Source organism: Pseudocercospora fijiensis, assembly GCF_000340215.1.
Source record: "Pseudocercospora fijiensis CIRAD86 unplaced genomic scaffold MYCFIscaffold_9, whole genome shotgun sequence".
Lineage (NCBI taxonomy): Eukaryota > Fungi > Ascomycota > Dothideomycetes > Mycosphaerellales > Mycosphaerellaceae > Pseudocercospora > Pseudocercospora fijiensis.
Window position 1 is genome coordinate 690487 of NW_006921540.1, and position 20578 is coordinate 711064.

The 20578-nt window shown below is 44.5% G+C and overlaps 2 protein-coding genes across 2 annotated transcripts; one reads left to right on the forward strand and one right to left on the reverse strand.

Annotated features, from left to right (window-relative positions):
• Positions 1-123: 123 nt before the first annotated feature.
• Positions 124-1459, forward strand: MYCFIDRAFT_212364 (uncharacterized protein). Its single transcript, XM_007932546.1, has one exon. It carries the CDS (start codon positions 214-216, stop codon positions 1369-1371), a length of 1158 nt encoding a protein of 385 aa, XP_007930737.1. The 5' UTR covers positions 124-213; the 3' UTR covers positions 1372-1459.
• Positions 125-14926, reverse strand: MYCFIDRAFT_208945 (uncharacterized protein; the record flags this gene model as incomplete). The annotated part of the gene is made up of 4 exons (XM_007932547.1): positions 125-1402; positions 1456-5042; positions 5075-5089; positions 14916-14926. The coding sequence occupies 4 exons, from the start codon at positions 14924-14926 to the stop codon at positions 1356-1358; spliced, it is 3660 nt and encodes a 1219-aa protein (XP_007930738.1). The 3' UTR covers positions 125-1355.
• Positions 14927-20578: the final 5652 nt, after the last annotated feature.

Consider the following 20578-nt stretch of genomic DNA (forward strand, 5'->3'; position numbering starts at 1 on the left):
ACCAAGACTGTCGAAGTCGACTATTTGATGCAACGACTGAAGGGTACCGAGTGGGAATGAGGCGGCAAAGACGTAGGTGTGGCCAGCTCTGCATCTTGCCTTATACGGCGTGGACCTCTGGGTTCATTTTGGCACATGGCAGTGTCACGTTGCATCTAGAAAATGATCTCCGCCTTGCTGAAACAGGCTGCCAACCACGGTAACGCAGCATAGATGACTAACCGGATTCTGAGCTCTCCTGGTAGCTCCCGACAAGATTCAAACCCACAAATCCACATGTGCGCCCTGGATATTTGTCCTCAGCAAAACAGGCTCTATAAGTATTTCTCGCACTATCGCTTCAGAACGACAGGAACAACGACAAATCCACCAACTTCGATCATGGCGCCAGAATCACTCCTGGATGAATTTATTCAGCTGGAATGGGTTGCCATGCATCCCATAGACCCATCGACGCCCGAAAGTGTGCTGCCACGCATTTTTAAGAAATTAGGACCCGTCAAAGAACAGCAGCGCTCGCCTCCTGGGGAACTGCGCGATCCAGCACAGCAATCGGCAAAATCACGTCAAACACCAAAAGCTCAAAATTGCAAAGACCTTATCACAGCCCTTCCAGCCGAGCTCCTGGAGCAAATTCTTTTGAACGTCGACATGTACACCGTCCTCCTCTCAGCCCAAAGTGTCTCAAGATTTTTCCGCGCCACGATTCAGAATTCAAAACTACTAAGACGACACCTCTGGCTCGAACCCCGAGAAGAATGCGAAAAGCCCACAACAATCCGCGGCTGCCACAAACACAAAATCTACGAAACCAAAGCGCCCTTACCCCCTCACGGATTTTGCCAAATGCTCAACTACCCAAGCGTCCGAATAAACCCCCTCCTCCATAAATTCCTAATCGAAAAACGACCCGGCTTCGAAAACTCCACAACCTCCTCATCCCCCATGCGAAAACTCAAGTCCTTAACTAAAGACCGCCATAACCGAGAAACCGAAGGCAATGAACCTTCCAACAAACCTCTACACATCCCGATAAAAGACCTGCACATCGTCTTCTCAACCGTAAAACAAATCTCAGAAATGCTCGAAAATGCAGACGCGAATCCAATTCCACAGATATGGCCGGATTTGCAGCTTTTGACCCCGAATCCTTTCAGAGAGGTGGAGGCGAAGATTGGGTATACGGCTTTTGAGAAGATGGAGTGTTCTTGGAATACGGAGGAGGGGAGGCTTGTGGGATGTGAGGAGGAGGACAAGTGGATAAGGAGAGTGCATTATATTAATGCCGGGAGATTTGAGGGGGTGGTTACGTTGAGGAAATTGATTGAGAGGGTGAAGGAGAGGCATAGGGATATTTATATGCAGATTTGAGTTGAGGGAGGATGTGATGTGGTTTGGAGAGCTTTGTTATACATACACCCACCAAGTAGTAGCATCCGCATTAAAAACTTCCACCTCCATCCTTCATGTTCCTCACCCCCATCCACCCCTTCAACCTCTCCCCCTCCACCCCCTCTAAAATTTTCTCCTTCAACCCCTCCACCACATCCCGTCTCCAATTTTCCTCCCTTCCAACCATATCCAACCACCCCAAAACCCCCATCCTCGTCCCCAAACTCCACCCTCCACCCTCCACACACGTAGCTCGAAACACCAACTCCAAAATCCTCTCTCTCACCTTAACCTTCCCTCTCCCCTCCACCGCCGCACCAGCAGGACTCATCCCCAAACCCAAAATCCTCTCGAAAACCTTCCCCCCATTCCCTCCTCTTCCGCCGAGAAAAAAACAATCCAGATCGTGTCTCGTTCTCAATCCATCAACAAACCACTCCAAAACCCATGCGATTTCTTTCCAGAAATGTCCCTCCTCCTCCTCCTCAGCATTTTCAGTTGAAGATGAAGATGTAACAAAATCCAACCAAAACCCCGCGAGTTTCCTCACCCTCCATTCCGGCCCTCTCATCAGGAATTTGTTGACTTTCGGGTATAAAAAATGCGTGGGGTTTGTGAGGACTTTTAAAGCGTGGGTTGCGAAAGTTGTAGCGAGGTAGGGGAGAGGGGTCGAAGAAGTGGAATTTGTGGGGTAGGTTTCGAGGAGTTCGCCGATGAGGAGGGAGATTTGGGTTGAGTTTTCGGATAGCGAAGAGGAAGAGGAAGAGGTTTTGAGGGTGTGGTGGAGTTTTGTGAGTTGGATGTGGGATTGAATTCGGAGGGAGGGGGAGGTTGGGGAGCTGAGGTTGAGGATTAGGGCGGTGATGTCGCCGTCGGTGATTGCTAGGTCGAGGTCTTTTTGGTGCCAGCGGGAGAGTTCGGGGTGGGTAGTTGTTTCTGGGGGTGGTGGGTTGAATGGGAGGGGTTGGGGATGTGATGTTTTGTCCTCGTCGCTGTGGTTGGTTGGGTCTTGTTGTATTTCAGACGGGAAGTGCACGCCTGCGAGAAGGCCTTGTATATCCTGCGATGAGGACTGAAGAAGCGATCCGAGGTCTTTGTTGATCTTCTTGACGACCTTGTCAAGAACGTCTCCATTATTTGATGTAAGCCGCAGCAGGTCGAGAAAAAGCTGGATCCAGGCTGCTTTTGGCTTGCTTTCGCTCTTGTCGCCCGCTTTGACAAATGAGGCTTGCTCTAGCACCACAGCCGACAACATGCTCGGAAGTGGAGCACCAGGAACCAGTTGCTCCAAGTCGTCAATGTACTTGACAGGCTTGCGGCTTCCTCGACCAAGTAAGTCGTCTAGAAAGTCCCACACAACACTTTCGTCTTCAAGATGTGTAGTGCTGGCGACAAGCGCAGTCGTTGCAGATGAAGTACTACCATCTTCGCCTGAGCTCACAAGTCCATTCTCAACCAGTACATGCTCGACTAGATGTCTCAACTGTTTATTTCTGGGGTCGAGACGATGTATGCGTAGCAAAGTAGTGATTGGAGAATAAGACAAGCCGCCTTGCTTATGGAACCACTTCATGCCCGTGCTGTACTGAGCGATATTGAGCAAATGCTGAAGCTCTAGGTTTCGAAGTCCAGATACTTCAGCCCCGGCGTCGGTGTCTGCTTTCTCGCTGCGTAGTAATGCAGTCGTGAGCGAGGATGATACATCGAATTGTTCTTCAGATGCCTGTGACGGCGTTATCACGTAGTATAGCTGGAGCAGTCTTGAGACCGCCTCACGCTGCATCGCGTGGTCATCATCGTCCGCTAGCTTTCGATAGACTTGGATGACATCTTTCATAGCGGGACACCTGTCCACAAATAGCTGTTTGAGTCGTTCAGCAGCTTCATCCCATAAAGCTCGGTTGTCCTCGGTCTTTGAATGAAGCTGTTGCAAAACTGTGCCCAACTTCTGAAACGCCACGACCAGGATGCGTACTGCAAAGAACGTGATCAGTTCGCTGCTTTGGTTTAGGCAGCGCGTTAAAATCTGTTGTGTGAATGGCCGCGGCAGTACGTTGTCGATGAGGATCCTGGTCTGAGGTGGCAAAGAGACGGGCTCTTCTCCTGCTGCAAATTCTGGTGGCACGGGCAGGTTCACGATCTCAAAAAGAAGTGATGCGTATGCTATCCACGTGTTCGACAGTTTCGGATCCAGCTGAATTATGCGATCGTTGAAGTAGGCAGCAACGAGTTCTGGAGCGGCCTGAAAGCAGGAGAGAAGTAGCTCGCGTTCTTGCAAATTGTTGTGAGCGCGCAATGTCAGGATCCAAGACAATAGTGTCGGATTGCGCACTTCTATCGCTCCAGGTCTGTCATAGAAGTCGATGCTTTCGAGACCTAAATCGATGCTGCCGTCTTGTGCTCTGCTATTAAGAGACGTGGTGCGAGGAGGATACCAGCCATTATGCCTGAGAATGCCGTATGAAGGAGTTGTGCACACCGCCTTCAACCATGCGAAGGCTTTAACGGAAGCGGGATGGTCCTCTGCGCTCCTTGTGGCAATTTCTGTGACTTTCTCCAGGTTCTGGGGCGTCAGTAAGGCTGCTTTCGCGGAGCGTACTACTTCTCCGTCCTTGAGAATGCTGTGTTCCACCGTAGCCAGAAGCTCGTTAACGAGGTCTGCCGGGTCGTCTCGGAGGAAGTGAAAGAGCGAGCTGCATAGTGGCCTGCTCTGCAATAGATCAATCTTATCCCTAGGAGGCAAGTATTTCATAAGAGCTATTATGTATCGGAGAGTCAGAGTGCGGATGGAAGGACGTCGCTTGGCATCTTCCTCGGAAAGATCCAGTTTGACCAGACCTAAGCAGCGCCGGATTGTGCTGAGATCGAAGCTCAGTTCCCGCTTTCGATATGTGCTAGCAGCCAAGACTCCACCGTCGAATGTGGCCACCTCTGTGATCAGTCGTAGGCTAGGTGAGATGAGGAAATCCTTGTGCTGCGGTGCATCCAGACATCGCTTGAGAATGCGCAGATGCTGGTGCTGTAGGACGGTGCGGCACAGGAGAATGCCATATTCTCGAAGTGCCAGTTCTCCGGACAATGTCTTCAGCAAAAGGGCGATTACCGCACTGACGGCGGAGGCCAAGCGGTCGTTGTTGTTCTGATTTGCGAATGACCAAGCCTGCCAGAGCTGGGCCAGAAGCGGTTGCTCTGCATTCTTGGCGTCGGCCGGTTTCTGAGAGTCGAGATATTCGCGAAGGATGGAGATTTGACGCGCGCGGCCTTCCTCGTCGCGATGGTACAGAATGGCCTCGAGGAAGTTCTTGAACGATGCGATGCCGTTGCGAAGCTGCGGGATGCCATCTTGGCGGAAGCTCAGGAATTGCTGGAGTTGTCGCGCATAGTGAATCTCTTCCACTATTGGTGCCTGACGTTCTGCCCGAACACGCTTTGGCGGTCTGTCGTCGCCGTCGCCATCGCCGCCGCCACCGCCCTCCTCCCACTCTCGTTTAGACATCCTGCCAACACAATGCTGCCGTCCTCCGTTGTTGAATTCGTGATGTGCAAGAAAAATCCTGGGTGGAAGTTGGGAACGAGCGCCTCGGCTGCACTTGCCTGCCAAAACTTCCGCCAAGAAAAATGCGATCCGTGCTTCGACTTCACTCCTCCTCCTTCACCTCTTCCCACGCTAAACAGTATTCACATGATATTCTCGGAGCTGACCGACCAAATGCGGATGTCTCGAAGTCCTAGTTATATAGTCTCTTCTACTAACTGCTACTGCGGAATAACAAATCGCCCTCCTAAATAAGCATTTATATAGATAGTATTAGCGGCGATATATATATATTATTATAGCTAAGAAATAAGTACTAGACGACTTTAGAAAGTCTTTCAATTCTATATACGTATACTATTTAGCTCTTACTAAAGTAAAGTAGTTAAGATTATATAAAACGCGGGCCGTAGTACTCCTTACGTAACTAACGCAACTTAACCGAGTATTTAAGATAACCTTCCTATAGCTCTTAATAAGAACTATAATTATATACTCGACTCCGTAGCGTCCGTACCTTGTAATAGTAGTAGCTCTACCTCGCAATAGTTATAATACGTTCTAACGCGCTACTACTCCTAGTAGTACTTCTAGCCCTCTTCTTAGCTATCGCCGCCTACCCTAAATCTACTCTATCTACTTTTAGCAATAATAGTATAGCTATTACCGAGATATCTATCTCGATCCGCCCTACCGACGATATTATCCTCTTCGCTTCTAAGATTAAAGTTAACCTCCGCCTAACGACCCTCTCTATTATCCTCTAGTCCTTTATAGCTAACTATGCCGCACCGATCGGAGTATCCGCCGATATCGAAGTACTTTAGAAATATAGAGTCTTAATAATCTTCGCTACCGCCGCTACCCTTTTAGCTTTCTTCCGCTCCTTCGATAAGCGCGAAAACGCCGCTATAGCTAAGTTTAACGCTAACTATATCTATTATTTCCCGGTAATCGATAGTAGCGATATACCGTTAAAGCAGCTTACCGCTGCGTATATTCTAGGTAGTCCTTAGATTAAAGCCCTAGAGTATAAGAATCCTAGTACTAAGGGCTACTTCGATATATACTATTCTAATTCTCTATATAAGAATAGTATTAGTATCGTCTACGCTCTCGAGACCCGTATAACCTCGAGCAGTACTAGCGCTAAGCGTTAGGAAGATAAAGGAGCTACTAGAACTAAGACTAACGGCTACGAAGTCTACGGTACGTTACGCGCTCCCTATCTAAATAATAGGATCCTAATAGGAAAATCTAGGTAAATACTTCTTCGTTAACGTCGATAAGAACGAGGAGATCGCTATAGGTTTCGACGGCGCGTTCCTAACTAACGTAAGCAAGTTTTTACCTCTATAGTTCTATATCTATATTAACTTCTACTTAGCTCCTCGACTCCGTTTCCGACGATACTAATTTTAATACCCTAGGAGCCTCTTACCTTAATCTTATTAACGACGCAAATAGTAAGGCTGCTACTTACGGCTACTTTACTTCGTCGGAGAACGAGAACTTTACCTCTTCCTATACTAAACAGTATTTATATAATATTCTCGGAGCTAACCGACTAAATACGGATGTCTCGAAGTCCTAGTTATATAGTCTCTTCTACTAACTACTACTACGGAATAACAAATCGCCCTCCTAATATTAGCTAGTAACCGGCCCTATACCTATAGGCTAGTTTTAAGCCTATATAAGAGGCCTCCTTCTATAGAGTAGATAGATTATTAACCTCGTATAGCATATTGTTTATATTATACTTCTATAATGCCTATATTGCAGGGCTCTAGTTATTAGCCTAAGCGACAGTCTCGTTATCCTATCTTACTAAACATAGCTGCCTATATTGCTATAGGTTATATTACCCTCGGTAGCCTATACTATTGCTATAAGTAGTAGTAGTAGTATTAGTTTCCGTCCTTTATTAGAGCCGAAGGTAGGGCTATCTCTTCATATCTAATAGGTTCGGGTATATTAAAGGTAGTCTCTAGGCACGAATAGCTATAACCGAAGCGAGGGCATAATAAGAGCCTACGATACGGACGATACCGAAGTATCTTAAGAGGCCGTTACGATAAGCAGAGAAACCTCTTAACGAGGGCATCGCTTTAACCCCGAAAAGCTGCAAACCCTTAGGACTATTATAGCTTAGGGCCTAGTCTATAACTATAGCTAGCTTCTAAGGACTCGGCTCTAGGTCGAAGACCTATTTAGTACCGCTTGCTCGAGATAAGCTACTGCCCGCCTAAGGAGGAAATAGACTAATTACCTATCGGCCTTACTTAGTTTACTAAGACTATCTATACGATAGCAATTTCTAGATTACAGGTCGGATGCCTAGACAGTTTTCCTATTAACCGGGTAGATTGTTTCGGGATTCGCTGCCTCGTTTAGATAGTACTTAGCCTTCTACTAGAAAAAGAAGGTCCCCGCCCCCCTATCTAGCTAAAGGAGATAACAATAGTTAGTAAAGTAGCTAGTTTCTAGGATCTAGGTATGAATAGAGATTGTAGTTCCTTCCTCCGAGCGGCTTTTATCTAAATTTACTAAATTGAAGCTCCTAGGGGTATCTAGGCGACCCCTAGGAGGCTAAACTCTAATACTACCCTAAGGGTAATATTAGAAGAAAACAGCCTAGCATACTATTTTCTCGCATAGCAACATCGAAACAAACCTACAATATATACTAAAAACACTTTCCTATAGCATTTTATTTTAACTACTTTATAACAATCGAATAAGCTCTAGCGAAAGCGAGTATTACGAGTTAGCGGAATCTTCGGAATCTAATAACCTACCGAACCCTATTAACGAAGAAATTAGGCGACGACTAGTTATTATAAGCGCCGTCGACCTAGGGGCTATCGAGCCTTCTATACCCGAGGCTCTCTATAATATCGTTATAAAGATAATTTAAGGGTAAACTAACTTTCTCCGTTAGAACAGGCGTCGCCCGCTAGAGCTAGGAAGTAGTAGAAACCCTTTATTCGAAGGGTAGAACGCTACGGCGTACGTAGAACGCTTTAAGGACAACTTAGCCGAGTATAGACTCGAAGAGGAGTCGGACTAGTACAAGGTCCGGTCCCTTACGAGGACTACTATTACTAAGCTTTACCGAACCCTTAGAACCCTAGTTAGCTACCTAGAAAAGGACGACAAGTCTAATACCGACTAGAAGGTCTTTAAGTAGGCCTTTATAAGGGAGTATCGGGACCGCGATAGCCGTCGTATTAAAGGTAGTCGTACGTAGCTTAAGAACCTCTATATAGAGAGGCGCACCGAAGATAACGACCTAAAGGAGTACGTCCGCGAGTTTGTTAAGTTAGCGGACGGCATCGACTAGTAGGACCTCGAGAATTCTTAGAGAACGAGGCTGCTCCTTAAAGGGTTACTATAGTCTACGGCTAAGCGTATCTTCCGTCGCTATAAGCTTAGCGAAGCCAATCCCGAGACCTTTAGGAAGTATAAAGAGGTCCTAGAGGCTATTAAGGACGACATTAATAGCTCCGCCGATATAAAGAAGTTCATTTATAGCGAGGACTAGAATAATCTAGCCTAGGTAAGGAACGATACCTCGGGAACTAGAGGGCCTAAGTTTCTTCCTAAATCGCAAAGTAGTCCTAGTACTATAACTCCTACTATTACTAAGCATTCTTAGGACGTTGCGGACTTAGCTAAATCCCTAGCCTAGCTCAACCTTAATACGAAAGTACTATAGCGAGTTAGGGAGGTCCTTAATGCTAGTATACTAAAGGATATACTACTAGTCTACTAGGTCTCCGATCCTAACTACTCTAAGGCCCCTTTAGTTAACGTCTACGCTATACGGAAGATCTATTCTAACTTAGATAGCAAGTGCTAGATATGCGGCGGTTTCAAATATATTTAATTAGACTGCCCTATCTAGAAGGAGCTTCTTAAGAGGAAGCTCGTTATATAAGTAAATAGTCGGTTCTACTATACCGATACCGGCGACAAGATTAACTTCGAGTAGGATCGTAGAGCCCCGAAGCTACCTTAACTTAGAAGTCTTCTAGAGAAGAAGTATAGTAGCAAGATCGAGTTTAAGGATACTAGGAATAGTACCCTCGCCGCTATTACTAAACGAGAAACTTAGAAGGTTAGGGCAAAACAGGTTAAGGAGCGGAGTAGTAATAGTACTACTAAGCCTATTAAAGTCAACTTTGTATCTTAGGACCCGGACGCAGTTACTAATGTTTACGCGGTTACTAAGAACAGTATAGATGTCTACGCTACTATAAGGTCTTAAACTTAGTCGTCCTAAACCTAGTCCTAGGGCAAGGGTAAGAGCCCGTAGAACCCTACCCGCCCTAGTGCGGCAGCCCCTACTAGGATACTTAAGAAGCAGGCAGCTAATAAGGCTAAGAAACAGCGAGAATTAGTCGCTAAGACTAAGACACTCTAGACAGCTAAAGACCGTGCAACGCGAGCTAGTATAGCTACTCCGGAGGTACTAGAAACTCTAGATATCGATATAGAGGATACTACTACCGACCTTAGTAGTACCCTAGGCCTAGCTAACCCGCCGGCCTATAAACGAAAGTTAGCCGACCTAAAGAGCTTTCGCTTTAATAGGTATATAAAGAAGTATAGTACCGGGCCTACTAACTCCTATAATATAAAGGCAAATGCTCTCTTCTAGGCTTTATAGTTCCTAGACCTTAAGTCTAACGTGTCTATAGGAGAGCTTCTAGTATATAGTATTAGCTAGTAACCGGCCCTATACACCTAGGCTGAGTTTTAAGCCTATATAAGAGGCCTCCTTCTACATTGTAGATAGAGCACTAACCTCGTATAGTATATTGTTTATATTACACTTCTATAATGCCTATATTGCAGGGCTCTAGTTATCAGCCTAAGCAACCGTCTTGTTATCCTATTATGCTAAACATAGCTGCCTATATTACTATAGGTTATATTACCCTCGGTAGCCTATACTATTACTGCTAGTAGTAGTAGTAGTTTTGGTTTCCGTCCTTTATTAGAGCCGAAGGTGGGGCTATCTCTTTATATCTAACAGGTTCGGGTATGTTAAAGGTAGTCTCTAGGCACGAATAGCTATAACTAAAGCGAGGGCACGATAAGAGCCTACGATACGGACGATACCGAAGTATCTTAAGGGGCTATTACGATAAGCAGAGAAACCTCTTAACGAGGGCATCGCTTTAACCCCGAAAAGCTACAAACCCTTAGGACTATTACAGCTTAGGGCCTAGTCTATAGCTATAGCTAGCTTCTAAGGACTCGGCTCTAGGTCGAAGACCTATTTAGTACCGCTTGCTCGAGATAAGCCCCGCCTAAGGAGGAGATAGACTAATTACCTATCGGCTTTGCTTAGTTTGCTAAGACTATCAATTAATAGCAAATACGGATTACAGGTCGGATAGCCGGGAAGTCCCCTATTAATCGGGTAGGGCGTTCCTAGATTCGCAGCCTCGCTTAGATAGTACTTAGCCTTCTACTAGAAAAAGAAGGCTACCGCCCCCCCGCCTAGCTAAAGGAGATACAAGCTAGTTTCTAGGATCTAGGTATAAATAGAGATTGCAGTCTCTCCCTCTAAGCGGCTTTTGTCTAAAATCTACTAAACTTAGCTCCTAGAGGTAGTTAGGCGACCCCTAGGAGGCTAAATCCTAATGCTACCCTAGGGGTAATACTAGGAGAAATAGCCTAATATACTACTCTCTCGTATAGTAATATTATAATAAACCAAACAGACTAAAGTTACTAAAAACACATTTATACAGCATTCTATTTCAACTTTATATAGCATTCTATTTCAACTATTTTAACTATTTTATAACAATCGAATAAGCTCTAGCTCTAGCGAAAACGAACATCGAGAATTAGCGGAATCCTCTAAATCCGAAAACGCCCTAGATCCTATTAACGAAGAAATTAGGCGGCGACTAGTTAACATAAGTAAGCCTCCTACGCCCTCTACGCTAGAGGCGCTCTATACTATCCTTATAAAAATAATAGAGAAGCAAACTAAGCTTCTCCGTTAAAACAAGCGTCGCCCGCTAGAGCTAGGGAGTAGGGCAAATCCCCTATTCGAAGAGTAGAACGCTATAGTACATATTAAGCGCTTTAAGGAAGGCTTAGTTAATTACGAGCTCGATAGAGAATCCGACTAGTACAAGATTCGGTCCTTTACGAGGACTACCTCCTCTAAGCTTTACCGAACCCTTAAAACCCTAGTTAGCTACCTAGAAAAGGACGACAAGTCTAATGCTAACTAGGAGACCTTTAAGATAGCCTTTATAAGGGAGTATCGGGAGCGCGATAGCCGTCGCATTAAAGGCAGTCGTACGTAGCTCGAGTCCCTCTACTTAGTAAGGCGTACTAAGGATAACGACCTAAAGGGGTATATCCGCGAGTTTGTCGAGTTAGTAGATAGTATCGAACAGAGTAATCTCGAAAACTCTTAGAGAACAAGGCTGCTCCTCTAGGGGTTGCCGTAGCCTATAGCTTAGCGTATCTTCCGTCGCTATAAGCTTAGCGAGTCCGATCCTAAGAGTTTTAGGAAATATAAAGAGGTCCTAGTGTATATTAAGGCCGACATTAATAGTATAGCCGATGCGAGGAAGTTTATCTACGGCGAAGACCGGAATAACCTAGCGCAGGTTAGGAAAGAAGCCTTAGTAAGTAAGGGACCTAAGTTCCTTCCTAAATCGTAAAGTAGTCCTAAGACCGTAACTCCTACTATTACTAAGTACTCTTAGGATGTCGCGGACTTAGCTGAATCCCTAGCCTAGCTAAACCTAAATGCGAAAGCATTATAGCGAGTTAGGGAGGTTATTAATGCTACTATACTAGGCGATATACTACTAGTCTACTAGGTTTCAGATCCTAACTACCCTAAAGCCCCTTTAGTAGATGTCTACGCTATACGGAAGATCTATTCTAACTTAGATAGCAAGTACTAGATGTGTAGCGGGTTCAAACATATCTAATCCTCCTGCCCTATCTAGAAAGAGCTTCTTAAAAGGAAGCTTATTATATAAGTAAATAGCCGATTCTACTATATAGACACCGGCGACAAGATTGATTTCGAATAGGATCGGAGAGCCCCGAAGCTGCCTTAGCTAAAGACCCTTCTAGAAAAGAAGTATAGCAGCAAGATCGAGTTTAAGGACACTAGGAACAGTACCCTCGCCGCTATTACTAAACAAGAAACTTAGAAGGTTAGGGCAAAACAGGTTAAGGAGCGAAGCAGTAACGGAACTACTAAGCCTATTAAAGTCAACTTTGTTTCTTAGGATCCGGACGTAGTTACTAATGTTTACGCGGTTACTAAGAACAGTATAGATATCTACGCTACTATACGGTCTTAGACCTAGTCCTAAAGCAAGGGTAAGAGCCCTTAGAACCCTACTCGCCCTAGTGCGGCAGCCCCTACTAGGGTACTAAAGAACAAGGCGGCCGACAAGGCTAAGCAATAGCGAGAGTTAACCGCTAAAACTAAGACTCTCTAGATAGCTATAGACCGCGCTACCCGATCTAGTACCGTACCTAGCACCGCCCCTAGCACCCTACCTATAGAAAGCCTAGTCGTCCTAGAGACTCTAGAGGTCGATATAGAGGATGTTACTACCGATATTAGTAGTACCCTAGGCCTAGCTAACCTACCTGCCTACAAACGGAAGTTATCCGACCTAAAGAGCTTTCGCTTTAATAGGTATATAAAAAAGTATAGTACTAGCCTAGCTAACTCCTTAGATACAAAGGCAAACGCTCTCTTCTAGGCTTTATAGTTCCTAGACCTTAAGTCTAATGTATCTATAGGAGAGCTGCTAGTATACGGTTTGCCTACTAACCTGTTCTAGAGCCGAATCCCTAACGATACTACCTTTATAAAAGACCTCGCTGCCCTCCGAAGGAAACAGGGACGAGAAGACTATATCGACGTCTCTTCCCTATAGTTCCTTCCTAAATTTTTAGGTATCTAAGAGTTAGTAGAAGGCGAATCGGTAACCTACGAGAACTAAGATACTATCGATAATGCTAACGAAGAGGGAGTTAAGGAGATAGGCCGAGGGGATAGTAATAATCCCGACCCTACTCTAGTTTTAGTCTCTATTAAGGCTGTCCGGTTTACTAGCTAACAAATCGGTCGAGCAGGACCTCCTCGACCTAAGGAACTTTATTCTATCTCTAATAATATAGACCTTTCCGCAGTTACCCGTTCCTTCGCTATCGTTCCCGCTATCTATATTTAAGTTACTATCGGGAGCTATAGTTAATAGATGCTAGCAATGCTTAATAATAGTTCGGAGTTACTTATTATAAGTAAGCGTTAGGCTAAACAACTTAGGCTGCTAATAAATAGAGACATTTCCCTAGGTATATAGGGAGTAAATAGAGAGGTTGCGCTAGTAGGTACTTGCTATAATATTATAGTAGACGCCTTCGGTATATGCTTTTCCTTTACCTTCTAGATCGCCGCCGACCTAAACACGCTAATTATTCTAGGTCGGCTATAGTCTCGCATAACTCGTAGTATCTAGCGCAACTGCGACGATAGTTCCTAAGAGGGAACTATTACTAACTAGAAGGGCAACCGAGTCGTGTTTACTAGTTATATCGGCAACACTAGCTATAAGTCCTACGAGGATATCCTTACTACTTCTAGACGGTCTTCGGGAAACGCTACGGCGCGGTTGTAAGACCGGCAATCTGCGCTATAAGTTAGTATAGCTTAAATAGGTCATTTCTAGAAGTGCGCCGCTCTATACGTTAAGGCAAGTTTCTAGGTTCTATACTAAGAAGACGAGTACTCGAAGCGATAGCGAGTATAATATAACGACTACCTATACCTGCTATACAAGTTAAGGTAATAATGCTATCTTATATATCGTCGCCGGAGGTATTACTACCGGACGCGGGTCTACCTAAACTAACTAATTAGAGCGCGAGTCTAATGCTACCCCGGGGGTGTTATTACGAATCTAACGTTTTCGCCGGCGTTATAAATTAGGACTACTAGCTGCATACCTATCGACTTAAGGAAACTTCTAAAGAAGTTTACGCGCTGTTTTGTTACGCTAATCTCTAAGCCTAGCGACAAAGAGAGCGGGCTCGGATTCGACAATCGATTAGTATATATACCCTATATAAGAGGGTAGCTAATAAGATTAAGCCTATAAAGGGTAGCGTACATATTACCGATAGGTCTAATTCTAGCGGGAATCCTAACTAGCGACAAAAGTGCCTTAATTAGGAGGCGACACTACTACCTAGAGATAGTCCGTACGATTAGAAGTATATTACTAAAAAGTTTTCTACTATCCCTAGGGGGTTAAGGCTAATAGAGGAGAGGCTTGCGAAAATCAAACCTAGTATCGAGCTTTCGGATCGTAAACTAGATTTGCTATACGAGCTTCTATACAATCGCGAGGCCGTGTTAGTATATGATTTCACTTACCTAGGTAGAATAAATCCGGAGGTTGCCCCTCCGTAGAAGATCCGAACGATCGAGTATAAGCCTTAGGCCTACCTAGGTTTTAAGCTAAACCTAAGCCTACGAGGTATAGTTAAGGACATAATACGACAGCGTATAAAGGCTAGCACCTTAGAACCTTCCTATGCCTCGTATCGCAATCTATACTTCCTAGTTTAAAAGAAGATAGCTCCTAGGGAACTAAAGAAGTACCGTCTAATTAACGCTATATAAAAGTTTAACGCAGTTACGATTAGAGATGGTAACCTTCCCCTAGAGACTAATAGGTTCTCGGAAGCTTTTGCTAACTGTGTTATAGCCTTACTAGTTAATGTTTTCTCGGGCTACGACTAGATCCCTCTCTATCCTAATAGCCGCGACCTTACTAGTTTCGAGATATCTCTTAGGCTATATAGACAAACTACCCTTCCCTAAGGGGTAACTAACTTAGTAGCCTAGTTCGTTCGTATTATAAACCAAGTCCTCGCGGCCTATATCTCCTATATAGCGATGCCTTTCCTCGACGATATCGGCATTAAGGGCCCTAAAACTAGGTACGATAATAAAGAAGTAGAGCCTAGCATCCGCAGGTTCTTTCTCGAACACATTTAGAACCTCGATAGTGTCCTCTACGACCTAGAGCGAGCTAACCTAACGGTGTATAGGGAGAAGCTTTAGCTCCTATATAAACGAATAAACATTATCGGGTTTGTAACTAATAAGAACGGCCGCTATCCTAATAATATACGGGTCCTAAAGATAGTGTCCTAGCCGGATCCTACCTATTAGAAGGATGTCCGAACCTAGCTTAGAGTAGTCTCCTACTTCCGCATCTAGGTCGAGAACTTTGCATTAGTATATAAGCCCTTATACGCCTTGCTTAAGAAGGATGCTAAATTCGAATAGACCTCCGTTTACTAAGCGGCTAAGGATATAGTAACTAAGGCGCTCGTTAGCGTACCTGCACTAATATCTATTAACTACTTAGAGGGTGCGGGTTTGATAATTGTTGCTATCGACTCGAGCGGGGAAGGCTATAGCGAGATACTAATATAGTGTAACCGTAAGGAGCTATCCTTGCGTTATCCTATTAGGTACGACTCCGGACTATAGAAACCGATCGAAGCCCGATACGATACTAGTAAGCGAGAATGCCTTAGGGTCTATAAGGCTCTAAAGAAGTTCCGGCTATAGCTCTTTAGTGTGTTCTTTCGTCTAGAAATCGATGCTTAGACGCTAGTCTATTAGCTTAACCGTATAGCCTCCGACCTGCCTAACTCTACGATAGCTCGGTAGGTTGCCTAGATCTATTTGTTTAACTTCGACGTCTTTTACGTTCCTAGGAAGAAGTATACTAGACCGGATAGCCTTTCTAGGAGGCCTACTATAGAAGAGGACATTGCCGAAATAATAGAAGAAGAAGATGTCGACGCGGTTATTAACCGCACCTTCTTCGCTACCTTCTATATCAATTCTATACTAGCGATCGCTAGGCCTGCTGCCGACGACTAACCTAGTAACTAACCTAGTAACTAGCTCGACGAGAACCCTACTACTAACGATAACGACTAGGCTAAAGCTAAGGCGGATAAACTAGAGAGGGATAATATCCTTAATAGGGTCTACTCCGACGACTCCTATTACATCGCCTACTTCCTAACCTATACGAAGAAAGCGCCTAGCCTATTAAAGAGTTAATACCGTCGGGTTATTCGCTATTCTCGACGATTCCTCGTTAAAGATCGAATCCTTTAGCGATAAGCAATAGTTAATGCACCTCTCTAGCGTATTATTAACGACCTAGTAGCCTAATAAGAGATCCTTCGTTCCGTTTACGATAAGCTCGGCTACCGAGCGGCGGAGGGTACCTTCGATATCCTTTGTCGGCGCTACTAGTAGGACAGCGTATAGGCTAATGTCTCCCGCTACTGCAAGAGCTATCCTAAGTGCAATTTTAGGAATAGCTACCGACGTCTAGGAGAACTGCGTATTCCTACTACCTAATTAGTCGGAGAGCGATAGTATAGCGATAGGGTCTATCTTAGTCGTAATAATAGCTTGTATATTATTCGGGAGGGTCTTTCTCGATAGCTAGAGGCCTATTATTTCTATAAGGGCTACGGCGCTATTAATGCTCGTAATATAGCTACCTTCCTGTTTAAAGATCTGTTTTGCCGCTAGGGAACACCTTACGAGATTATCTTAGACAACGCTACGAACAATATAGCTAAAGAAGTTTAAGCGCTACTTGTTTCGTATAGGGCGAAGAACGTTCGCATCTCCCCGTACTATCCCTAGTCGAATACTATTGTTAAACGTAGCTATCGGTCTTTAATTAATGCCCTATCTAAGATAACTAATAGAGGGGACAGGTCGGTTCCTATCTCTACCCGGGTCCTAGCCCTTCTCTAAGCGGATCGAACTACTATTATCGACACGACTAGACTTACGCTAGTAGAGCTTATAATTAGGAGGGACGCCGTTCTTCCTATTAAGTTGTCCTATCGCACGCATAGCGTTTACGATTAGGGGTCTGTTCGTACTAGAGCGGATCTCCTTGCCCTACGCGCTAAGGCTCTTAAGGATATAACTACTACTTCTTAGGAGGGACTTACTCGATAACGGCGCCTTCGTAAAGAGGCTAAGCAGTATTTTAATAACTATAATGCTATTAATTAGGAGCCTCTAAAGGTTAGCGATATAGTTCTCCTATACCGGTCCGAGTTAGAGTATAGTTACTCCTATAAGCTAGCCTTTAAATAGAAAGGGCCTTATAGAGTGTAGGAGGTCCTTTACGATAGTTCTACGTACCGACTCTAGGAACTTAATAGTGCTACCTTGAAGCACTCGTACCCCCGGGCTAACCTAAAAAAGATCGTCGAATTAAGAGAGCCTACCTACCCTCCCCCGACCGAGGAGGAAGTTAATGCCTCTATAGACCCTCTGCCGACCTTAGATGCCTATCGAGAGGAGGATCCTACCGCGATTATAGATCCTATTCTACCCGACAACTATACGTATCCCTAGATACATCTTAGTAAGCCATTAGGAATAACTTATAAACAAAGGGAGGGTTATATACGTATTAATTACGCGTAGAGCATTTCCGATATTAATTCCGATAGTAAACTAGACTTCTAGCTATTTAACTCTAACTCCGAGGAGGAGCTCGACTAGTCTAGCGACGAAGACCGCCTAGAATTATAGCTAGATCCCGAGACTAAATAATTGCTTGTCTTTCCCTGCCTCTACTACGTTATTTTCCTTGCCTTCTCCGCGCTATTAATGTAGTGCCGCCCTATAGCTTTAGTCCTTACTGCTTGTTCCTATAGTATTAATACTTATAGTTGTTGCCCTCTTTTGCCTTTACCTTATCTATTGTTTTTACTCTTTAGCCTTCGAGATGTTGCTATAACTTCATTCCTTTACTCTTGTTTCCTTAGATAGAACTATACGAGGCGCGTTTTCCTAATAATACCCCGGGGGTAGTATTAGGAAAATAGCCGAACCTAACCCTCTACCTCTAGGACTACTTCCCTCTAGCTTCCTAGACTCTAGCGACTACCCTTAGATATTACCTATAATAAGATACTCTACTAGAGGATGTTCCTACCCTAATTAGCACTAGTTACGTAGGATACTAAGAAAGGGAGGATCCCTCTCCCTTCCTAGCTCTTAGATAGACATAGTAACCTAGGCCGATAGCCTCTAAGAATAGGGACCTTAGGCTGTTAAGCTTAGCGTTTAGAAGAAGGAAGAAGGTAAATGTATAGACTACCTTTACGTGCTTGCTAATGTAAAAGGTAATGCTGCATCTACAGCGGTAGTGCTATAGGCTAATATATCGACGGATTAGCTATACTAGGCCTAGGCGACTTGCTCCCCGTTACCGAGTATCTCTAGAGAAAAGCTAATGCTATCCTAGGGGTATTATTAGTCCCGCTAGCTTCACTACTATAGATTTCTACTAAGGACTCGAACTAACTAGTTATATTTCGAGTGCGCGAGAATCTACGATAGCTAAAGGTTAATAAAAGCGCGTAGTCGCTACTAGCAATTAGCTAGATCGATTATTAAACTTTAGCCTGCCCTAATAACAAAGAAGTCTCGTATACAGTTTCACTTTTATATATAGCTGTTATCCGTTTGCTTTACTAGCGCGGAACATACGGACTACGTTACCTTCGTACTATATTTAAAGCGAGCTTCCTAAGCTCCTTCTTCTACTTAGTTACTAACTAACTCGCTACCGCCTAAAACCCCCCCTTCTATCTAAACCCTTTAATTATTATTGTTAAGCAACGAACACACTTTGCAAACTCGTTTCTAAACCGCCTCGGTCGACTATGTCTTCTGGCGCCCCGAATCCGCTAGGCGCTAGTAGTAGCAACGACCCCCCTACCCCTATTAACCTAAGCCTAGCCGCCCTAGTCCCGATCGAAGCCCTATCCGACAGCGCCTTAGCTGCTACAACTAGCCTCGAGTACTGCTTCTAGATCGTTACCGCCCTTAAAGACCCTTAAGAGAAGATCTAGAACGCTCGTACCCTGCTACGCGTTATTAATAGGAACATTAAGAAGGCTACTATCTTAGTTGCGTATAGTATAAACAACTTGCGTTAGTCTATCGGTAAGCGTATCTTTAAGCGCGAGGTTCTTAACGATATAGATATCGAATAAGCCTTTCCTATCGTCTATAGCCTCGAGACGGCCGGTACCTAGATTCGTTTGCGCTTTAAGACCCTCGACTAGGCCTTCGAACACTAGGGAGGACTAAGCAGTCTTCCTAAGAGCCTTATTAACTTCGCCTACGGTAGATAAGAGCGTGCTAAGCAGGTCTCTTCGTTCGTTAACAAGTATAAGGTCCGTCGTTAAGGCGCCGAGCATCTTTCCCGTACTATAATCTATCGTATATCTACCGCTAGTAAGAAGGTAGGCAAGTAGTTACTTAACTTGTCCTTTGCGCTTAACGACTTTACGACAGCCTACTAGAAGAAGCACTACGATACGATTGTCTAGGTCGATCTTAACGTATAGACAACTAAGGATCTACTAAAAGAGAAGGGCTATCGCATTAATAGTATAGGCTTTATTATTGAAGGTTAAGAGGCTCCTATCGTTAATGTCCTTAAACGTAAGGCCCTTCGCCTAGAAACTAAGGCCGATACGGCTACTAGTCTTGCGCTCGCTACAGAGATATAGGCTAAAGATCGTCGCTCGACCCGTAACCGTAAGGTTCCTTAAGAAGTTTAAGACGAGCGCGCTAAGGCCGAAGCAGCGCGTAAGAAGGTATTATATACTCGCTAGGCCCTCCGTAAGGCTACTAAGAAATATAGCGCTCCTTCTAGTACCGACTATAGTACTAACTATAGTACTAACTATAGTAACTCGGATATTAATATACTAGATACACTACTAGAAGATGTCTCCTCCGAAGGCTCCTTTAGCGAGCGTAGAAATAGAGGCCTCTCGCCGATCCTGTTAACTAAGAACATTTATAGTTCTTGCAAGGGCGACTCTATCGCGTACCTCATTACCGATATCGATATAGTTCCTAAAGCCGTAATAGGCGAAGCCCCTACCGCCCTCTCTATTTGTTAATAGCTCGACGACCTTAGCAAGCTAGGAGAAGAGCCGTTCTCTATATATACCAACTATATTAAGAAGGCCGCTAAGGTCTATAGTCTCTATACTAGTGCTAAGGCGAGTGTCCTCGTCGGTCGCCTATTAAAGATTAGTCGCGAGGTTCCTAATTAAGACGCCTTCGCTGCCCTTAAGGCTAATTAGGCCTATACTAACTAGTTTCCTAGACGCCCTATTGCCGCCCCGATATCTCTAGGACTCTACGCGTTCAACCCTACTAGTACTATTACTCGCGCCCTTACGCTAACAAATCGCTAGAGTAAGTTCGTTACTAGCATTCTTAGCTAAGGTACCTCCTTCGATCGCTTTCGCTAGACTAGCAATACTATCTTCCCTTAAGTCTTTAGTTAGTTATAAGAGCCTCGTAGAGTATATCTTCCTTTCCTTATCGACCTAATATAGGAAGAGTTTAAGATATACCTTTAGCATATGCGTAACATGCCTAAGTCTAAGCAAGAAGGCCGCAATGCCCTTTAAACTTATAGTGTAAGCAACTAAATCGTCCGCTAGTACCCTACCCTATAGCTCTTAGCTATCGCCCTTCGA

Excerpts from the sequence above, each read along its gene's own strand:
- MYCFIDRAFT_212364 (XM_007932546.1), top strand. The coding sequence starts at position 214 with ATGACTAACCGGATTCTGAGCTCTCCTGGTAGCTCCCGACAAGATTCA.